The following is a 21,958-nucleotide window of genomic DNA, read 5'->3' as shown; positions in this document are numbered from 1 at the left end:
CAGAATTTTTCAAACTGTTCCTTTGATTTTTCGGTTCTGAAAAGTTAAAAACGATTTTCTGTTTGTGCCCATTAACTGGACGAAAAATGAACAATGGGACCAAATGACAGATTTTCGAACTATTTTTCAGCTAGTGTATGTCCAGCATTAAGTACAGAATCCCTTTATCCCACAAGTGAATCTACCTAAAAAAATAACTACGCTACTAAACCCATTATACGTGGATAAGACATTCTTATTGACCTAAGATTCTCACACCTACTTGATAGCATTAGATGGTATGGCTCCCTTATATGTTCAACAATAATGATGGTTTGGAGCACATTTCAATTTTTCCTTCTGTAAACCAAATTAAATTCTTAGTATGCCAGTATTTTTTTAAATGTCCAATAAACTAGCAATTTCCTCCTTGTCTTGTTCTTCCTGGGAAAGGAGGAGGTAGACTTTGTGGGCCCCCAACCCAGACAGTCTTTTCCCAAAAGGGGTGTCTGGATGGGTTGGCTAACACAGGTAAAACAAGCTTAGCTTGTATAGCTTGGATTGTATATGGTCGTATACTATTAAGGTTATCTCTTGTTATATGTTACAATTGTATCACCGAGCTTAAAGCGGAGTTCCAGCCTCACACACTCACCTGTCCAACAGTCCAGCGATGCGGCCGCCCGAAGCCTCACTCTTCTCCCTCTCTGTCTGCAGCGCCGGCATCACTGGTGTGGGCACCCGGCGGTGACAGTTTTCGGCTTCACAGCCGGGTGCGCACTGCGCATGCGCGAGTTGCGCTACGCATCGTGATTGGCCGGCAATCTTCTGGGACCTCTGACATGTCCCAGAAGATTGCAGGGAGGAAGGGGGAGAGGAGAACTTCCGCTCAGGGCGCCGCTGCGCTCCGAGCGGAAGTGGGAGCGGGTACCTGTCAAAACTAGGTACCCGCTCCCCCCCCCCCCCCAAAAGAAAATGACATGCCAAGGGGTTAAAACTGCCTAAAGCGGAAGTTCCACTTTTGGGTGGAACTCCGCTTTAACACTGTATGTGTACGTTGAATATTCATCTTGCTTGTACTGTTTCATTTCTTGGAAAAACTGATAAAGAAATTTTGGATAAAAAAAAAAAATATTTTTAAAAAGTCTGTACAAGCTAGTGTGGCGCTCCCATCCTTTCAAAACTTCAAAAAACACCTCTGGGGGTCCAGCAGGGCCCTACAGTTGCTGGTGAGCAGCCTCTAGGACCACAAACCACCCATCCCTTTAAAACACATTCACATAAGGTTCAGCGCACCTACATCACAAAGATTGCAGAATACACTGATCAGACCTGTGTCGATCAAGAGAAAATTTTCCAACAGGTTAGTTGTACACAAACCAATCAAGAGATTGTACATGCAGGGATCAAAATTCACCCAGTTCCTGCTAAATTGCCTGAATTCCAATCCACCTATGGCAGATAGATAGATATGGCTGGTTCAGCAGGGACCAGATAAGATTCAATCTTTGCATGGACAGGTTGATTGTACCCAAGACCATCAATTGGCTTTAGTACAACCAGCATATTGAATTTTTAGCATTCAATTATTGCAATTGGCTATAGCCGCTAGCAATATTCACAGTGTTCTCCTGGCTGGGAAATGCTCCCCCCCCCCCCCCCCAAACCCACCACATTGACTGTGTTGATGGGGAAATTGATTATGGTTGCAGGAAAGAAAATCACATAATCTATGGTTTGCCTAAGGCAGGCCATAGACGATTCGAATTACGTACGATTTATCGTTCGATAAACGAAAGCGGCACTCGTGCACATCATCGAGTGTACCATCAATGTGAGCCGAAAATCGTACGACAAAACACTATTTTTTTGTGCCTTTTAACCACATCTCTACCGGACACACTCCCTACTGTTCTGTGTTTTGTTAGGCGAAATCATACAACTCCCCCACTAATGATACGAAATTCGGCCGATTTTCGCAAAAAAAACCAACATGTTGGATATGTGAATTTTTGCTGTCGTACGAAAATCGAACGTTTTACATACCACACTAACGATACGAAAATCGTTCGATAACACTGCCATTTACGATTTTCGAATCGTCTATGGCCTGCCTTAGTCCACTTAGCAGTTTTTTTTCGATTTCTGAGACTGTGGAGAGAATATATTGTATTGCAGCTTGAATAATCCTAACACAAGGTGCCTGCATTAGTTTCATTTATAAAGACATAGTTAAACTTTTTGGGGGAAAAAAATGTAAATAAAAAAAAAAAAAAAACCCACAATAATAAAAAAATGGCATTTTTTTTTTTCCATATTCAGGCCTGAAAAGTGTTGCAACAGTTTTTTGCTGTCTGAGGGTGTGCTAGAGAAATTTCACTTCCTGTCTTGGAAATTAAACAGGAAATGAGGAAATCTCTGCGAAGTGAATGGAATGACCGTTATCACTGTAACAGGCGTCCTAATGGAGGATTTTCCCTCAAATAACATTTTTTGGATTTATGATCAGTTTGCCATCTTAGTGGCAGTGGTCATCAGGACAAATAGAGAGGTGAATCTCCTCAGAAAAGTTACAGCCTGCAATAAAAACTGTCCAAAACTAAAATAATTTTTTTTTTTTTTTAAAAAGTTGCCTTTTATGCACTATAATGTAAAAAACAAAATGTTCTAATTTTTTTTTTATTTGTTTTTATATAACTTGCCTTCTTTCTGATTCCATTTTGCACATTCTTATCATATGATGCAGGGAAGGAGTTGTCAGGTCATTATCCTTGGTAGTTTATTACCTATCTCATCCAAGTTGTTATCTATAAAGAAAAAAAAAAAAGACAATTCAAAGGTCTTTGTACATTGCCCAGCACAATTTTAGAGTTGCTAATGGGGTCCTGTTGATTTCCGGTTTTCATTCTTCTACTCCCTCTAAATATGTACCCCCATCTTTGTATATTTCACACTTGCTAGGGAATGGATATCTTTGTATGGGCACGTCATAACAGAATTGAGAAGAACTGTGGCATGTCGGAGATGAAAGCATTTCGGAGAACTGGCTTCCATTGATTCACAAGGACATGGCTGCTAGGTAGCAGAAATGCTTAAAGTGATATTAACTACTTCCAGTCGGGCCTTTTCTGGCACTTCAATTGTTCAATCAGTATTTTTTTGTAACAATCTGTATTTTTTTTTTTTGCTAGAAAATCACATACAACCCCCCCCCCCCAAACGATTATATATATATATAGATATAGATATATATATATAGATATAGATATATATATATATATATATATATACATATATATATATATATACATATATAGATATACAGTAAAACCTTGGATTGCGAGCATAATTCGTTCCGGAAGCATGCTTGTAATCCAAAGCACTCTTATATCAAAGCAAATTTCCCCATAAGAAATAATGGAAACTCAGATGATTCGTTCCACAACCATTTATTCATAAGTCCTTCAGTTTATAGTCCATATAAAAAGATTATAGCATTGCGATAGGTTATATAACCATAAAATGTCCATCCACAAATAGCCGCTTCCACAAGGGGATAAGAAGCAAAATCTAGCAGGAGCTACAGTGTAGCAATATGGTTCCATTTAATGAAGGTACAACATTTAGCAACTCACATGGTTGATGAATAAAACAGGCACATCTAAGTATGCAGGCATCCGGGGTAAAGCTGTCCACATAGACTATCTTCTGCACCGCCGGCTGCCAGTCTGTAGTCCTGACCTGGAAGACCACCCTGCAGTAAAGGGATCTAAAAGCGAGGGGCAGCATGGAAGGGATGACGTAGATGGCGGTGCAGAGGATGGTCTATGTGGACAGCTTTAGTCTGGATGCCTGCATACTTAGATGTGCCTGTTCCAATCATCAACCATGTGAGTTGCTAAATGTTGTACCTTCATTAAATGTAACCATATTGCTACACTTAGAGGCGCCTCCCTTCTCTTTTATACTCAGCTGTGACTTGAGGCTACTTGTATATCAAGACATCGCTTGTAAACCAAGTCAAAATTTATTTGAAAATTTTGCTTGTCTTGCAAAGCGCTCTTAAACCAAGTTACTCTCAAACCAAGGTTTTACTGTGTATATATATATATATATCTATATATTTTTTTTTTTTTTTAAAGTGGAGGCTCTTGAGCAGGGATCCTCAAACTACGGCCCTCCAGCTGTTGCGGAACTACACACCCCATGAGGCATTGTAAAACTGACATTCACAGACATGACTAGGCATGATGGGAATTGTAGTTCCTTAACAACTAGAGGGCCATAGTTTGAAGACCCCTGCTCTAGAGAATAAATTAATAGGTTTTGCATTTTTTTTTTTTAATGTCACACGGTATTTGCGCAGCAGTGCAGTGGTTTAGCACAGAGCAGCCCAGATCCTCCTCTTTTTTTTAAGCTGCTTACTATGGGAGCTCCCAAGCTGCTGCTCCATGTGTCCATTTACACATGGAGCATGGCTTAGCCCCGCCCCTACTCTCTGCTCACTGGCTGTGATTGACGGTAGCGGTAGTCAATGGGGCTCAGGTAAGCATCTCGGGGGACTGCTGCACACAGAAGGTTTTTTTTACCTTCATGCATACAGTGGTGATCGAAAGTTTGGGCCCCCCCCCCCGGTAAAAATTTGTATTAATGTGCATAAAGAAGCCAAGGACAAAATCTCCAAAAGGCATCAAATTACAGATTAGACATTCTTATAATATGTCAACAAAAGTTAGATTTTATTTCCATCATTGACACTTTCAAAATTACAGGAAAAAAATGGCGTCTGCAAAAGTTTGGGCACCCTGCAGAATTTATAGCATGCACTGCCACCTTTGCAAGGCTGAGACATGCCAGTGTCATGGATTGTTCTCAATCATCGTCTGGGAAGACCAGGTGATGTCAATCTCAAAGGTTTTAAATGCCCAGACTCATCTGACCTTGCCCCAACAATCAGCACCATGGGATCTTCTAAGCAGTTGTCTAGAAAACTGAAACTGAAAATAGTTGACGCTCACAAAGCTTGAGAAGGCTATAAGAAGATAGCAAAGCGTTTTCAGATGTCAATATCCTCTGTTCGGAATGTAATTAAGAAATGGCAGTAATCGGGAACAGTGGAAGTTAAAGCAAGATCTGGAAGACCAAGAAAAATATCAGACAAAACAGCTCGCAGGAGTGTGTGGAAAAACAATTCAAAACCCACTTTTGACTGCATGATCCCTCCAGAAAGATCTTGCAGATAATGCAGTTGTGGTACACTATAAATATGGTCTTCATGGAAGAGTCATCAGAATACTTTAATACGTTTTTATTTTTCACAGTTTTCCACTTCTAGGCCTCGTTCGCTCACAGTCACACCATAGTATAGACAGAGACGTCAGTTTTGCTGCACACGTTCTGCAAGTGCACCAAACAATGGTTCTTCTCTTTACTCTTCTTCTCTATGCGCCCTGTTCAGTGTTCACAGCACACAACGCGCATGAAAACTGATGTGAAACATGTCTCTGCAAGTGAAATCTGTGCGGTTTTCCCATCAGTTTTCATGCAGGTAAGGTGTGAAGAACGAGCCCTTAATGTTAAAAATTTTAATAAACATTACCATGTTCAGTACCAGATTTCTGTTGAAAACAGTGTTGATTTTTCAAAACTTTAAGGGCTCTTTCACACGGGCGTTCAGTTTTTTTTTTGCCCGATCAGGTCCTTTTTTTTTTTTTTTTTTTTTTTCGAAACGGACACGGATGACACTTGTGTCATCCGGTCTGTCTGTCCGTTTTTTTCATCCCATCCGTTTGCGGATGAAAAACGGACATAATGTATCTCTATGTAAATACGGATGTCAGCGGATGACACCACTGACATCCATTTTTGCGTCCGTTCCGTTTTTTGAACGGAAGAAAAAATAGGTTTCTCTTCCGTTCCAAAAAACTAAACTGAACGGAAAGGACGAAAAACGGATGTCAGCGGATGATCATCCACTGACATCCGTATACATAGTGATACATTATGTCCGTTTTTCATCCGCAAACGGATTTTGTACGATTTTCTGATCGTGTGTATGGGCCTTTAGCGTCCTTTCATACTACTCCATTCTGCTCAGCGGGGATTGATCCGCCGATCCCTGCTGACATAGGTGTGCGCACAGGGTGTGCCAGGTGTGCCTGGGCACACCCTAATCACCCTGTATGGTGCAGATTCCACTAATATTTCACCATTTCATCGGAGCCCATAACGGGGCTCCTAAAAAAATAGTAAAAAAAATAATAAAACTAAAAACTACTGACACTGTCCGCTGCCCTACTGACACCAATCTCTGCTTTACTGACACCGTCCATTGCTCTGCTGACACTGTCAGTATACTTTAAATACACACACCAATATGTTTGAGCTTTGGGGTGCACACCCTAATTCAATAGGCCGTGCACACCTATGCCTGCTGAGCAGGCGGATGACAGCTCTGTCTCCGCTTTGTGTGCGGATACAGAGTTGTCAGATCTCCGCTGTCCTCTATGGGGGTATCCGATGAGAACGGACCGCCTGTCCGTTCTCATCCGATCCAATCTGCCAGACGGATGGAAAATCTGGTTTCCATTCGTCCAGATTTGACGGACATGATCCGATCGGGTGGAAGCGGGTGTCAGCCGAGATGTCTCTGCTGACATCCGCTGCCCCATAGGGATGCATGGGGCATCCGATCAGGTCCGCCTGAAAAACTGACTGTGTGAAAGGGGCCTTAGGGTTTACTTCTATTTTTTAAGCTGGGCTTGGTGAAGTACAGATTTATTTTAATGTCAAACTTTTCACTAGAGAATTCTGGGGGGCTGCCACCAGTGACTACCTTCTGATTGTGCTGTTATGCCGATCCTTTGGCATCAGTACTTTGACTTTCCTGACCTGCGTCCTCCTTCTGGGTGATTTAGGAGGAAAGTAAGGATTCTGTGTCGGCTTGTACATGCTCAGGGACTCAGAATAGTGAAAACAGAAGCCAGCATGACCATCGGGGAAACCAGCCATTTCCAGGAAGCCATTTCCACAGCGGCAGCCTTCATATTTCTCTCCTCTTCAATAGTACGTAGACAAGGAAAGTTAGCAAACATACCTGTGGAAAATGTGGACCTGGAATTGCTCGTCGTCTCCAGTTTCTATTCGTCTAACTTGTCTCCTCTCTGCCAGCTCCTGTGAAAGGTCTCCACCCGAGTCAGCACAGCCAGAGCTTTTCCCATGTTCTTTCCCATTCAGTACTGAGATGCCGCTGCCAAATTTTACACACAGCGCCTTGTTGTACACAGATTCCATACAGGTGTTGCATAACCGTGTTATCACAGGGTGTGTTAGGCCATGTAAACACAGGCTTACCTGCTTCCCTTTAGGGGAGTTCTCATGGTAAAGTACGGCATTGATAGCTGAATGTCTTCATTGCTATATAGAGATGTGTGGGCTTGTAGAGGGGACCCTAAATGGAGACTAATAGATCAGATGATGATCAGAGGGTGGATGAGATGCCCTGTAACCAATCTGAAGAGATCGATCAATATATTATAGGCACACATTCAGATATAATGGTACAATCCCAGAACAATCTCCCTTATGGTGGCTATACATGCTTCAGTTTTATTATCCAATTAATGTGTGAGTCAACCAAAATGATCGAACCTCCCTTCTGGTTGATTTAGATCCGGTTTGGTCAAACTGAGTCAAGTTTGGCAGCACTGAGGTTCTTTGTTCATGGTATTGATCGTATTGATTGATCAGATTATGAGCTAGCATGGTTAAAACAGAGATGCAATTGATAACCTACAATTGCATCCTCCAAATGTTGATTTATTTATTACAGTTACTTTTATAACGCCAACAATTTACACACACATATATATATATACAGTATCTCACAAAAGTGAGTACACCCCTCACATTTTTGTAAATATTTTATTAACACTGAATAAATGACACTTTGCTATAATGTAAAGTAGTGAGTTTACAGCTTGTTTAAATTTGCTGTCCCCTCAAAATATCTCAACACACAGCCATTAATGTCTAAACCGCTGACAATAAAAGTGAGTACACCCCTAAGTGAAAATGCTTAAATTTGGCCCAAAGTGTCAATTTTATTATGTGGCCACCATTATTTTCCAGCACTGCCTTAACCCTCTTGGGTATGGAGTTCACCAGAGCTTCACAGGTTGCCGCGGGAGTCCTCTTCCACTCCTTCATGACCACATCACGGAGCTGGAGGATGTTAGAGACCTTTCACCTTTCGTTTGAGGATGCCCCACAGGTGTTGGTAAGGCCATGCACAGTTCGAATTATGAGCCACATATGGCAAGCTTTACACCTCGTTGATTTGGCTGCTGCGTGCTGATGCATCTTAACCACTTGCCGACCGCCGCCCGTCTATATACGGCCGCGGTCAACCCCTCCCAGGCAAAGTGACGTACCGGTACGTCACTAGCCTGGGAGCGAATAAGGGGCGAGCGTGCGCCGCCGTAGGCACGCTCCCGCCCCCACTCGTACCCGAAGAAGCCGGTGCGTGGGACACTTGCGATCGTCGGGTAGAGAGGGAGAAAGGCAGGCGGCTAATGTAAACAAAGCCGCCTGTCATTCTCCCCTGTGTAAAAGCACAGATCACTCGGTCCTGGTATGTAGGACCGTTGATCTGTGCTGTTACACACAAAGCCACATCCAATGACAGTAAGAAGCACGCCCCTAGGGACACACTTAACCCCTCCCTCTCCAATAAAGTTAACCCCTTCCCTCCCAGTGTCATTTTTACAGTAACAGTGCATATGTATAGCACTGATTACTGTAGTAATGTCACTGGTACCCCCAAAAGTGTCAAAAATGTCAGTCAAGGGTCTGATCTGTCCGCCGCAATGTCGCAGTACCGCAAAAAAAATCGCAGATCGCCGCCATTACTCGTTAAAAAAAAAAAACAACAAAAATGACAAAAATCTTTCCCTTAGTAAACGCAATAACTTTTGCGCAAACCAATCAAAATACGCTTATTGTGATTTTTTTTTTTTACCAAACATAGGTAGCAGAAAACAAATTGGCCAAAAATGTAAAAAAATTTAGATTTTTACATTTTTTGGGGGGGGGGGGGATTTCATATAAAAATATGTGAAAAATATTGTTATTTTTGCAAAATTGTCGCTCTTTTTTTGTTTATAACGCATGATCAAAAAAATCGCACAGGTGATCAAATACCAGCAAAAGAAAGCTCTGTTTGTGGGGAAAAAAAGGACGTCAAATTTATTTGGGTAAATCGTCGCACGACCGCGCAATTGTCCGTTAAAGCCACACAGTGCCGAATTGTAAAATACCCCCTGGTCAGGAAGGGGGTAAAAATCTTCCGGGGCTTAAGTGGTTAACATCGATAAACTTCTCAGCTGGACGCAGCAACATTCTCTGCCATTGCCACATTCACACTGGGTGACTAGCTGCGCCCAGAGAACACCAGCCCTGGACACAGAACGTTTGCACCCAGGGAAGATTAGTGGCCCTCATTTTATGAGCGGTTATGTGCAAACAGCACCAACGAGGCCGTTGATTTGTACAGGGTACAAATATGGCCATGGCTGTTTGCATTGATCATGCATGGGGCAGAAGCTGATGTGTTTAAGTAGACCTAAAATACAGTATATTTATTGGTCAATATTTTTAGTAAAAATTAATTTTTGGATATGATGAGAAAGGATTATAACATCGGAAAAAAGATGTATCTAGTTACCTATTTTCAGCCTGCTCCAGTCTGGTTATATGATCCATCTCCCACAGGATCAGTCCACAAAGACTGCAGGAGAGATCGCTCTAGGATGACTGGGAATGCCTAGAAAAGGTGACATCACCCACTGGCTCCCATGTCCCAGACATTGTTGGCATTCCCTCTTCTCCCCTGCAGCCATATCCATAGCAAAGTCATGGAGGTCAGCAGTGATGCCAATGGATTTAATAAGGGCTAAACTGTCCTGGATTATGATTAAACGACAAATTCAAGTTGTTTGAGAAAAACCTGGAGCCCCTGGATTCAGTATTTGACGGGAGATACCCGCACTCGTTTGTGTTAACTCATGGTCTAGGTTGGGGGAATTGACACACGCTCTTTTCTTTTAGTTCTTCTCTGTCTTTTTTTCTGGGGGAGACATTCTTATACCAAAGGCATGGGAGGTTGACTACTATTTTTCGGTTTGCAAAGTCGTTTCCCTTCAAGGGGCTGAGGTCTGGGATCGGGCTTTATGCCTGTGCACAAGACGGTGGGGGGTGTATTTATCCAATGATAAAAATGTCTTCTGTTGAGACTCGGCTGAGCAGACTGCCTTCTGCATAGGCAGCTTTCTTGACCATAGGTTTGTTTAATTTGCTATATACCATGCTGGTAAGATTTTAGTTATCCTTGTGCATGCAGTTAGGCTTTCCGCTGCCATGGTCGGTCCAGATTTCCTTTACCAAGTGTGATTTCATATTTTTCACTATCTTTGTAAGTTTGTGGAGATGTAAGTCTTGGCATTACCCCAATGTTGTTCTATATTGTGATTTATATTTTATTCTCGTAAAACTCTTTGTTAATAAAAATGATTGGAAACTAAAAGTGATTTGCACTCCAGTTTTGCACTTGTTTGAGCCGTATGATTTGCTTTTCTTATTATTTTTAAGATCTGAATGCCGCCATATTAAATCCAATATGTCCATGTACATGGGGTCATTTAGCTACTAGAGTAGGGTTCCAAGAGCTAAAACTGAAATGCAGAGTCCATGTATTTTAATCCCACACATACACATGTACATTCATTGTAGAGGCTAGAATAACTGAAGATTTTAGCCACTTAAATGCATTTACCTGCGTACACTTCCAAGTGCTCTATGTGCATAAATGAGTGGACCTTGCTTGCCATTACATGCGTTTTTACACTGGATCTTTCTAAAAGCCTGATCCAGTGTTTATGTAAGTAATTACGCCCATGTGTATGAGCAACGACCTTTCTCATTGAAGAGTTACAAGTGTATGGATTAGAGCCAATCTGATGGTTTTTTGCATTGTCCTCCTTTTATTGTAGACATTGGGTTAATTTTCACTGTGTAGACAGGTTGGCTGTGCTGAATCACACTGTTTAAAATAACACTTTGTGTCCTCACTGACAGAACGCTCCGTACATTTCCCACCTGTGTCTATCTCCCTAGGTGGGACAGGTCCTCATTGTATCTAATCTTTTCCCTACAGGGTGGCTTACCTGAGCTCTAGAAAATTCAGCCGGCAAGCCATAGCTCGGATGGTCTCCAGAGCCCCTTATCTGCTGAACTTTTCGGTGGAGAGGTTGGACAATCGGCTGGGCTTCTTCCAGGAACAGTTGGGTCTCAGTGCAGAAAATGTAAGCATGTGTCAGCTAAATGCACTCTTGATGTTTGATTTTCCTCCCGTTGTCAGGCACTTTAGACATAGAGCGCCACCTTGTGCTAGTTCTTAGGAGACATTATGCCCAAAAACACATCCGTTATGGTAATCATGACTATTCAGAATTTAAACTACTTCAGCTTTCATACCTGCAAAGGATAACTTTGTTATTGCCTAAGATAACAAAATTAATATGTACATTTTTGGGGGGAAAAAATAGGCACTCTTTTGACAGTATTGGCAAAAATTATCGAATACCTAAGAAAGCTATAAGCCGTTTTATTTTCTATTTGGAGCAGTGTTAGTTTGAAACTATAACTTCACATTTTTTTTTCTATAAATTATTCATTTATAAATGTAAATACAAATTTATAAATTTCATAAATCTATTGATCTATAATTTAAAACAATGAGAATGAAAGTGCAAAAATATTAATGGTAAAAAAAATAGAAATAAAAAAATATATATTTAGGTTATGGGAGGAAGGAGTTCATTAGGGTTAAAAGCCTAACTCTGGGCAAATAAAAAATGACCCCTTTCAGTTGGTCTTTAACTACGGGTAATGAGGGGTTAAATAGGAATCCATTTTATTGAAGAAAAAATTGTAATGTTTCTTTTAGGTGATATCAAATGCAGATCAAAGGTCACGTGTTTGATCTACATATGAATAAAATAGTAAATACAATTGATCAATACACTGTCATATTAAATTTACTCAGTGACACTTGCAGACTATCTGCAAGTGTCATTTTCGCAGGAGCAGCTGAATTTTTACAACTGTTCATTCTGTGTATTATAAAGCTTGTTGGAGCAGTAGCAGGGGGAGGAGAGAAGGTGGATGTTGGAGATGTGTCCTAAAAACTTTTTAGGACATATCTCTAACATTCTTAAATTCTGAAGTGGTAAAGCTTTATATGGTCCTCACACTGCACCAGCTTTAGCACTCTTTAGTGCACTCCTTGAGGTGCTTGAGGAGTAAGGCCTGGCCAGGTACCAGCCAAGATTCATACCATTAATGGGCAGGCTGAATGTACCAAGTTGATCAATCGATCAACTTGGGTACAACCAGCCTGCCGGATTCTCTTGCGATTATCGCTAGTGGCTGCTATATAGGTCCAAGAATTTCATCCTGATACCTAATGGCAGTCAGGGTGCCATTGTCTAGCCTGTAGAGGTCTGTGCGTCCCTCCATGGATATGCCTCCCCAGACCATCGCTGGCCCACCACCAAACAGGTCATGCTGAATGATTTTACAGGCAGCATAACACTCTCTATGGCTTTTCAGGACCCTTTCACGTCTGTCACATGTGCTCAGGGTGCTGTCATCTGTAAAAAACACACAGGGCACCAGTGGCGGACCTTTTCAGTTCTGGTGTTCAATGGCAAATTAATTGCCAATCGAGCTCCATGGTGCCGGGCAGTGAGCACAGGGCCCGCTAGAGGAGGTTGGGCCCTCAGGCCACCCTCATTAAGTCTGTTTTATAAATGTTTGGTCAGAAACAATCACACCAGTGGCCTGCTGGAGGTTATTTTGTAGGGCGGAATCTCCTCCATGCTCTTGAGACTGTGCACATTTGCTGGCAATGACACGTATTGATGTGCTATCCTGGAGTAATTGGAATGCCTGTGCAACCTCTATAGGGTCCAGGTATTGTCCCATGCTACCAGTAGTGACACTGACCCTAGCCAAATGCAAAACTATTGAAAAACAGTCAGAAAAGTTGAGTAGGGAAAATGTCAATGGCCTCCACCTGTAAAACAATTCCTGTTTTGGAGGTTGTCTCATTGTTGCCCATCTAGTACACTGGTTGTTAATTTCATTAACACCAAAGCAGCTGAAACTGATTAACAACCCCCTCTGCTACTTAACTGACCAGATCAATATCCCAGGAGTTTAATTGACTTGATGCTAAACATCACAACATAATATGTATATAATGTGTGTATGTATGTATATGTGTGTATATATAATTATTTCAGGTGTATATATATATATATATATATATATATATGTGTGTGTATACAGTGGGTAAAGAAAAGATTCACCTCCCCCTTACACAGTGCAACTGATAATATCCAAGTGAAAGATATAACACCAACATGTCAGAAAGAAATAGAGAAAACTCAACTCAAAAGCAGAATCACTAAGTTGGAAAAACGATTACCCTCCTCCTAAGAATTGCTTGTAAACTCAATCAAGTGTAGCTAATCACCTTTTCAATAGCACACAAAGCCATGTAATTTTTAACTGTGATCATTTTATTTAGCTCAACCTAAAGAGATCTTTCCTGGAGCATTTCAGTCCCTGGTAGTGCAACTGAAGCAAACAATCAACTATGGGTGGCAAGGCACGATCAAAAGATCTCTGGGATAAAGTTGTAGACAGGCACAGGTGAGGAGATGGATGCAAACCAATTTCAAAGGCTTTATCAATGCCTAGAAGCACAGTGAAGTCTATTATTAAGTGGAAGGTGTTTGGTACAACACAGACCCTCCCTGGATCAGGACATTGCTCCAAACATTATGAAAGAGACTAGAGGAAACTGGTGAATATCCTTGCATGGCCTAGTCAGAGCCCAGACTTAAACCCCTTTGAAAATCTGTAGAATGACTTGGAGACTGCAGTCCACAAACGGTCACCATCAAATTTAACTGAATTTGAGCAGTTCTGCAAAGAGTGGGCAAATATTGCAAAGCCTGGATGTGCAAAGTTAGTAGAGACATATTACAACAGACTGAAGGCTGTAACTAAAGCAAAATGTGGTTCAGCAAAATCTTGGATTGTATGATTTCTTTTTCAAAAAAATAAAAAAAATAAAATTTAGTTAGATATAATTGTGTATGCATTTTATTTTTCTTCATTTTTAATCTATTTTCATCTTTTTATTATAGACTCGTGATATAGTAACACGTTTCCCCAGAATGGTCACTGGAAGTCTCGAGCCAATTAGGGAGAATTTGAAGGTTATTTATTTATTTATTTATTTTTTCATTTCTGGTCTTAGTACACCTGTTTTAGCTTGGTCTGTTCATAGAATGTTCCTGTATGGTAACAGTACTGACAGTGCTTTCAAGTTGGGTACCTGAAACAGACGCTTCTTTTAAAGGGATTGTATAGTGTATTGGTGTATACTTTTTATAGTGTAAGTTAATGAGGGACGCTTAAAGGATAAGTCCAGGCAAATCCTAACTAATGCTAAACTTGCTCTGTGCCACATTCTGAACCAAATCTATCTAACCCTGTAAAGCCCAAATCACTGTACTTAACCTTTTCTACACCCGATCCGGTCCGGTCTCCAGCGATGGAAGATCTGTGCAGGAGAGGACCGATAACGGCTGTGAAATGAATGGGAAGTGACGTCACCCATAGAGTTTCTATGGGGCTTCCGTTGTCGAGTGTCTCTCCTGCACCCGCCTCCACGCTGAACCCGTCACTGACAGCTCAGCGTGGGACCGGACCAGATTGGTTGCAAAATAGGTAGGTGCCATGATTTGTGCTTTACAGGGTTAGGTAGATTAGGTTTAGAATGTGGCACAAGCAGGGTTAGCGTTAGTTCGATTTTGCCTGGACTTATCCTTTAAGGTAATAAATGTGTACAGTAAAACCTTGGATTGAGAGTAAATTGGTCTGAGAGCGTTTTGCAAGACAAGCAAATTCTTTTTTATAAATCTTGACCCAATAAGCGAGCAATGTCTTGATATAAAAGTAGCATCATGTCACGACTAACTATAAAAGAGAAGAGAGGCGCCTCTAAGTGTAGCAATATGGTTACATTTAATGAAGGTACAAAATTTAGCAACTCACATGGTTGATGATTAAAACAGGAACATCTAAGTATGCAGGCATCCGGGGTAAAGCTGTCCACATAGACCATCCTCCTCACCGCCATCATCATCATCCCTTCCAAAGCTGCGCTCCACGCCTCGCTTTCAAATCGCTTTCCTGCAGGGTAGTCTTCCTGGTCATGTTTGCAGACTGACGCCGGTGAGAGCTGGCGGTGAGGAGGATGCATACTTCAGGGTTCGTACGGTCCTTAAAAACCTGGAAAAGTTATGAAATTTTGAGATTACACTTTCCAGGCTTGGAAAGGTCATGGAAAATTATGATTCCACAAATGTTTTGGAAAAGTCATGGAAATCTGGGGAGGAGCGGGCAGCGGCGGGGGGAGCGGATGCTTAAAACTTTAGTGTAAATGTATTATTTTATTTAATGTTTGTGCACATATTGATTTCCGGGTCCGCAGCGGCCGAGGAGATGATCGTGCACCAAGCACCAATCATTGGCAGCGGGGAGGGCCGGGCCGCAGTTTGCCTGGATGTGACTGGCCAGCAGCAGCAAACCAATCACATTCGGCGGAAGCGTCACTGGAGGGCGGGCCGCTTGAACGTGATGACGACGCGGAAGGGGGCGGTAACCGTTTCGGTTACCGCACCCCCGCGTCATCACGTTAATGCGGCCGGCCCGCCCTCCATTGACGCTTCCGCTGCCTGTGATTGGTTTGCTGCTGCTGTCCAGTCACATCCAGGCAAACCGCGGCCCGGCCCTCCCCGCTGCCAGTCATTGGTGCACGATCATCTCCTCGGCTGCTGCTGCCTGGCCAGTGACCGACCGTAGGGCAAACTGCGGACACCTACTGTACCAGTCCTATACGGGAATGTTAAAAAAATAAATGTAAATAAATTATTAAGCATCCAATCCTGAGTCGCCTTTCTGTGAGAACTCTTTTCTGCCTCATGGGACTGTTAGGTTCGGCCTAAGAATAGTAAGCGCCGCATTTTGTCCAGCTGCATCTTCATGACTGCCTGAACAGCTTTATTTGGGCAAGCAGGAGCACCACTGTTCTTTCTCCCAAAAGTAAGTGCCGCATTTGTGCACCATCAGATCTGTGCCATCCATACCAGTCCGCCTGCACCTTATGACTGTCGCTTGGGCCTAAAAAGATTACTGTGCTGCATTTTGTGCATCTGACTGTCTGTGCCATCCATACCAGTCCGCCTGCACCTCATGACTGTCGCTTGGGCCTAAAAAGATTAAGTGCTGCATTTTGTGCCATCCATACCAGTCCGTTCACAGTTACAGCAATGCCAGGGAAATGCAGCTTTAAAAATGTATGGCTTCATTTATATTAGTAAAAATATGCTGGGTGTGACATAGATTTTCTTCTTATTTAACACGTATACATAGACATTTCATGAAACATTAGGTCATGAATATTTACGTGAAGTCATGGAAAAGTCATGGAATTTCATTGGTGAAAATGTGTATGAACCCTGATACTTAGATGTGCCTCTTTAATCATCAACCATGCGAGTTGGTAAATGTTGAACCTTCATTAAATGGAACCATATTGCTACACTTATGCCTCGTTTCCACTGAGCGGATTGGTTCGTGTCAGTTCGGTACGGTACGCTATTTTGAGTGTTTCCATTATGAAAGTGGCCCATACAACCGAACCAAACCGCACCATTCCTGGTCCTCCTTAAGATGTAGGGCCATAGGAAATGGTACGGTATGGTTAGGGCGGAGCTACTGGCGTAACACGATAAATTCCACTGATTGGTGGACAGGAAAACGTCAATGTTCACATCAAACAAAAGCACAAAACAAACCCCACGTTTCGTGTGAACCCTGCATGGCCCCTGGCGGTCCCACTTGCAATGGAAATGCTCACCTGAATAGGCCGGACCTTTCTAACCCTTCCAAACTGTACCAACCCAAACTGTTCCGCTCAGTGGAAACGAGGCATAAGAGGCGCCTCTCTTCTCTTTTATACTCTGTAAGTCCTGCTGGATATTGCTTCTTATCCCCTTGTGGAGGCGCCATTTGTGGATGGACATTTCATGGTTACACAACCTATCACATTGCTATAATCTTTTTATATGGACTATAAACTGAAAGACTTATGAACAAATGGTTGTGAAACGAATCATCTGAGTTTCCATTTTTTTTTATGGGGAAATTTGCTGTAAAATAATAATGCTTTGGATTACAAGCATGTTTCCAGAATGAATTATGCTCGCAATCCAAGGTTTTACTGTACTTGTAAAATAACTATTTTATGTAAGAAAATGTAGAAAAGATTATAGTTTAAAAAAACAAAAATACTATAGCCGGCGGATGACAGCTCCGTCTCCGCACTGTGTGCGGAGAGGGAGGTGTCAGACCCCCGCTGCTCTCTATGGGGGATCGGATGAGAGCGGACCGCCTGTCCGCTCTCATCCGATCAGATCCCCTGGACGGATGGAAAATAGGGTTTCCATCCGTCCAGATTTCACGGACAGGATCGGATGCGGATAGCAGCGGGTGTCAGCGGACATGTCACCGCTGACATTTGCTGCTCCATAGGGCTGAATGGGGCATCCGATCAGATCCACCTAAAAAACTGACAGGCGGATCTGATCGGAACGCCCGTGTGAAAGAGCCCTTACACTTGATTCGAAAGTGTGGTGTGGTCCTGCAATGTAAAATTTCTGTTTTGCATTGAAAAAAAAGAAAAAATTTATAAACCCAACCAAATAACAGGCGTGCTATACCACGTCCTGAAAAGTGATTCACCACGGATCCCTTTTTACAGGGCGGTAAGTTTACTGCCTGTATAAAAAAAAGCTTTATGTTTTCCCTATCCCAGCTGATTAAAGAATCTGAATTACTTTGTATTTTGGCAATCCCCTCTCCTGTGCATAGTGAACGATTCTTCACCACTGCACGTTTACTCTGAGTTGCAAAGATTTTACTTGGCAATTGTATTAACTTGTTTGAAAAACCCATTTACTCTGTTTTTATTTGGTAGGTGTTTGAACTGGAATTCGGGTTTCGCAAAAATGAAATCCAGCATGTTGCTTTGAGAGTTCCCAAAGTACTTACAGCAAGCAAGAAAAGACTTACAGAAACATTTGATTATGTGCACAACACAATGGAGATTCCCCACAACATGATCACAAAGTTTCCACAGGTACATGCATTTTTGTTTTTGTATTCACATTGTAGAGGTTTTATTCATATAGCGTTCCTATTATGGTGTAACTATGGGAAGAATTCAATATTACCCACTTGACCTCTGGCAGATTTACCCCCTTCATTAACAGGCCATTTTGTGCGATACGGCACTGCGTTAGTTTAATTGACAATTGCGCAGTCGTGCAACACTGTACCCAAATAAAATGTATGTCCTATTTCTCCCACAAATAGCTTTCTTTTGGTGGTATTTGATCACCTCTGAGGCTTTTCTTTTTTGCGCTATAAATGAGATGACCATTTTGGAATAAAAAAAAAAAAAACGCAATATTTTTAGCTTACTACGGCTATAAAACATCCAATAAAAAGAATGTAAAAAATCGAAATTTCTTCATCAATTTAGGCCAACATGTATTCTGCTACATATTTTTGGTTAAAACAAAAATCCCAATAAGCATATATTGATTAGTTTGCGCCTACAAACTAGAAGATTTTTATTTTTTTAATTTATTTTTTACTAGTAAAAGCGGCGATCAGCGACTTAAAGCGGGACTGCGATATTGCATCGGACACTGACCCTTTTGAAACTTTTTGGGGACCAGTGACACGAATGCAGTGATCAGTGCTAACAAAATAAAAATATGCACTGTCACTGTACTAACGACACTGGCTGCGAAGGGGGGCTAACATCCTGGGCGATCAAAGGGTTAACTGTGTGCCTAGCCAGTGCTTTCTTACAGTGTGGGAGGTGCTTTGACTAGGGAAGGCATTAATCAATTTTCCTGGTTTGCAGGAACAGAGGATTAATTCCTTCCCTACTGACAGAACAGCAATTTGCCTTGTTCACATAGGCAGATCGCCATTCTGCCTGTGTACTGTATAATATGTGGGTGCCAATGTACATAGAGCCGCTGGGCTCTCACTGTGTGTGATCCCAGTGGGAGCGGGTAAGATTTTTTGGTAAGATTTTCTTCCCACTGCCTCCTGGAATTGCTTTGTCACAACTATCCTAGAAGGCAGTGTGTTAGTAAGCTGCAATTTGTGCACTTGCCCAGCAAATGTCTGCCCATGGGCACAGCTGCCCCAGTGTGCGCACATGTGAAAATGCGCCGCCAGTCTCTATCAGCTCCCAAATGCCTGATAGAGACCGGTGATAGAGACCGTGGCACTTCTGCACACATGACATTTTATTTTTTAATGGTTGCATGAAAGTGAAATTGTAATGCCATAAGCAATGTTGTCACACTGTTACAGGAAGTGGAAAAATCTGCTAGCAGGGTCATAAGGTAGTAAAACTATGGGGAAGAATTTACTAAAACTGTTGTGCACAGAATTTGGTGCAGCTGTGTATTGAAACCAATCAGCTTCTAAAATCAGCTGGAAGCTTAAGGCCCCTTTCACATAGGGGAGTCCGTCAGAGGAATTTGTTTATCTCAGCGGGGGGATCAATCCGCCGATCACCCGCTAAGCACGCGGATGGCAGCTCTGTCTCTGCGCTGTGTGCAGAGACAGAGCTGTCAGGTCCTTGCTGTTTTCTATGGGGGAATCGGATGGGAACGGACCATCTGTCCTTTCTCATCCGATCCGATCCGCTGGACGGATGGAAAATAGGGTTTCCATCCGTCCAGATTTGATGGATCGGATGTCAGTGGACATGTCTCCGCTGACATCCGATGCCCCATAGAGATGCATGGGGCATCCATTCAGATCCGCCTGAAAAACAGACAGGCGGATCTGAACAGTCCGCATGTGTGAAAGGGGCCTTATGGTTATTGTGCACAGCTGCAGCAAATTCTGTGTGCACCAGTTTTAGTAAATCTCCCCAATGTTTTTGCTGGGGAGACTCAGAAAAACAAAAACTGCTGTTAGGCTACACGTACACTTGTTCAATCTCTGAGAAGCAATCAACTATGGATCGCATTTCAGAGTGCAGCTCAGCAGCTGCTACCAGGCGTTCAGGAATTCTAAATGCCTGTTTTATTTTTGTTTTGTCATGACTCAAGCTGTAACCTTGTAGTAAATCTGTTGCACAATCTGTCTCACTGCTCTTGTTTAGCAAAGACTTGCTGTTTACCAGAATTAATAAATTTCCCCCTCCATGTTTTTGACATTTCTATAAGTCAGCAGTCACTATGTAAAGAGCGAGGTTTTACTATAGGAGAATGTATGCTGTTAGCACATTTTTATAGCAGTATACAGTATTTTTTTAGCTTTAGCTCAGAATGTAAAGTTTGAAGTATCCTGTAAGACATTTTCAGACATTGTCTAAGGCTGCATTCACACTATAGTGTCTTGTAAATGTGTGCAAAACACACAAAAACTATGCATCGCACTTGTGGTGACATTCATTGCCCCAAAGGCAGCAAACAGTTTTTTAGTGCAACAAATGCAAAACGTGCAGTTAAAAAAAAGTGAAAAGCTCAAAAAGGTGCATGGATTATTTTGTTGTGTTTTTCTCATGTAGGACAGCCCATTCAAATTAAAATGAATGTGCATAGTGACACAATGGGCAAAACATTTTTTTCAAAAGACTTGCATATTCGCTATGCACATAATAGTGTGAATGGGGACCTGTGCACACAGGTGAATGGTAAAAATGTTCTCAATAGTCCCTTGGGATCATTAAAAGCCTAACTCCAAGTTTTATGTCCCTTTAAATAGTTCCTTTTGGCCAAGCTGGTCCAAACAAACTATTTACTGCACTAACGTGTGTTTTCTGGGCAAGCTGTATTAACTGTATGTAGCCTCCGCTACATTTTCGGCAATGGAATGAGAACTTTATGCCCCACTTCCAGAACAAAATTGTTGGGCTAAGTGCTAGTCAGCCATTCACAGGAAGCTTTGTATTATATGAATGAATACAAGGCTTCCTCTGATTGGCTGAGGATGAGATCATGATGTCATCTCCCTGCTTCTCCACCTCAATCACAGGAAGCCTTGTATTCATTCATAGAATACAAAGCTTCCTGTGAATGACCAAGTAGCGCTTAGCCCAACTCAATTTTTTTTTTTTTTTTTCAATCAATAATTTTTATTGAATTTCAAATACAGGTGAAAAAACAGAAAATCACATTAACAGAATGTGAAATAAGAAAATAACCACAACAAGGTAGAACATTATCCAAAAGTGGATGATACAGTTTTCAAACAATAGTATAAGCTTCGTGCAGGTGCATTATGCATGTAAAGGTCAACATAGTTTATTCTGATGTGGGGAGGAGAAGAGAGGCGTCGAACCACCCCGACTCAGAACCCCTAGGGGAACAATGTCACCAAGCCACGGGTCGTCCACACCTCCCATCATCCCCAGGACCAGAACAGGTAGAACTAAGCTAAATAAAGGGTGACATTATAAGCTTCGTGTATCAGGTGTTAAATAGGGCCATTCCGACCAAGCTTTTTGAAATTTGTGATGGGTTAAAGCGTTGAAGGATAAGGCTTTTTCTAGTTTATAGTTCTCATTAACCAGGATGATTGCCTCAGAAAGATTTGGGGTGTCGGTGGTTTTCCACTTACGTAGTATTAAAGTTCTGGCAGCCGACAGGAGATGTATAATCATTTGTCTATATGTTAGTGGGTATAGTTCGATGTTTAGATTCAATAATGAGCCCAACTCAATTTTGTGCCGGGAGTGGGATGG

At 42.0% G+C, this 21,958-nt stretch overlaps 1 protein-coding gene across 1 annotated transcript in view; it reads left to right on the top strand.

The window, feature by feature from the left end:
- MTERF3 (mitochondrial transcription termination factor 3) overlaps positions 1-21,958 on the top strand; it is a 64,461-nt gene that overhangs the window by 41,920 nt on the left and 583 nt on the right. The window contains exons 5-7 of the mRNA XM_082257502.1: positions 11,192-11,339; positions 14,256-14,327; positions 18,155-18,316. Coding sequence (XP_082113628.1) covers positions 11,192-11,339; positions 14,256-14,327; positions 18,155-18,316 — 382 coding nt within the window. The remainder of the gene's footprint in view (positions 1-11,191; positions 11,340-14,255; positions 14,328-18,154; positions 18,317-21,958) is intronic.

Source organism: Pelophylax lessonae (assembly GCF_965119305.1).
Source record: "Pelophylax lessonae genome assembly, chromosome: 5".
NCBI classification, from domain to species: domain Eukaryota; kingdom Metazoa; phylum Chordata; class Amphibia; order Anura; family Ranidae; genus Pelophylax; species Pelophylax lessonae.
The sequence above is the reverse complement of the archived record's forward strand: the minus strand, read 5'-3'. Positions and strand labels throughout refer to the sequence as shown.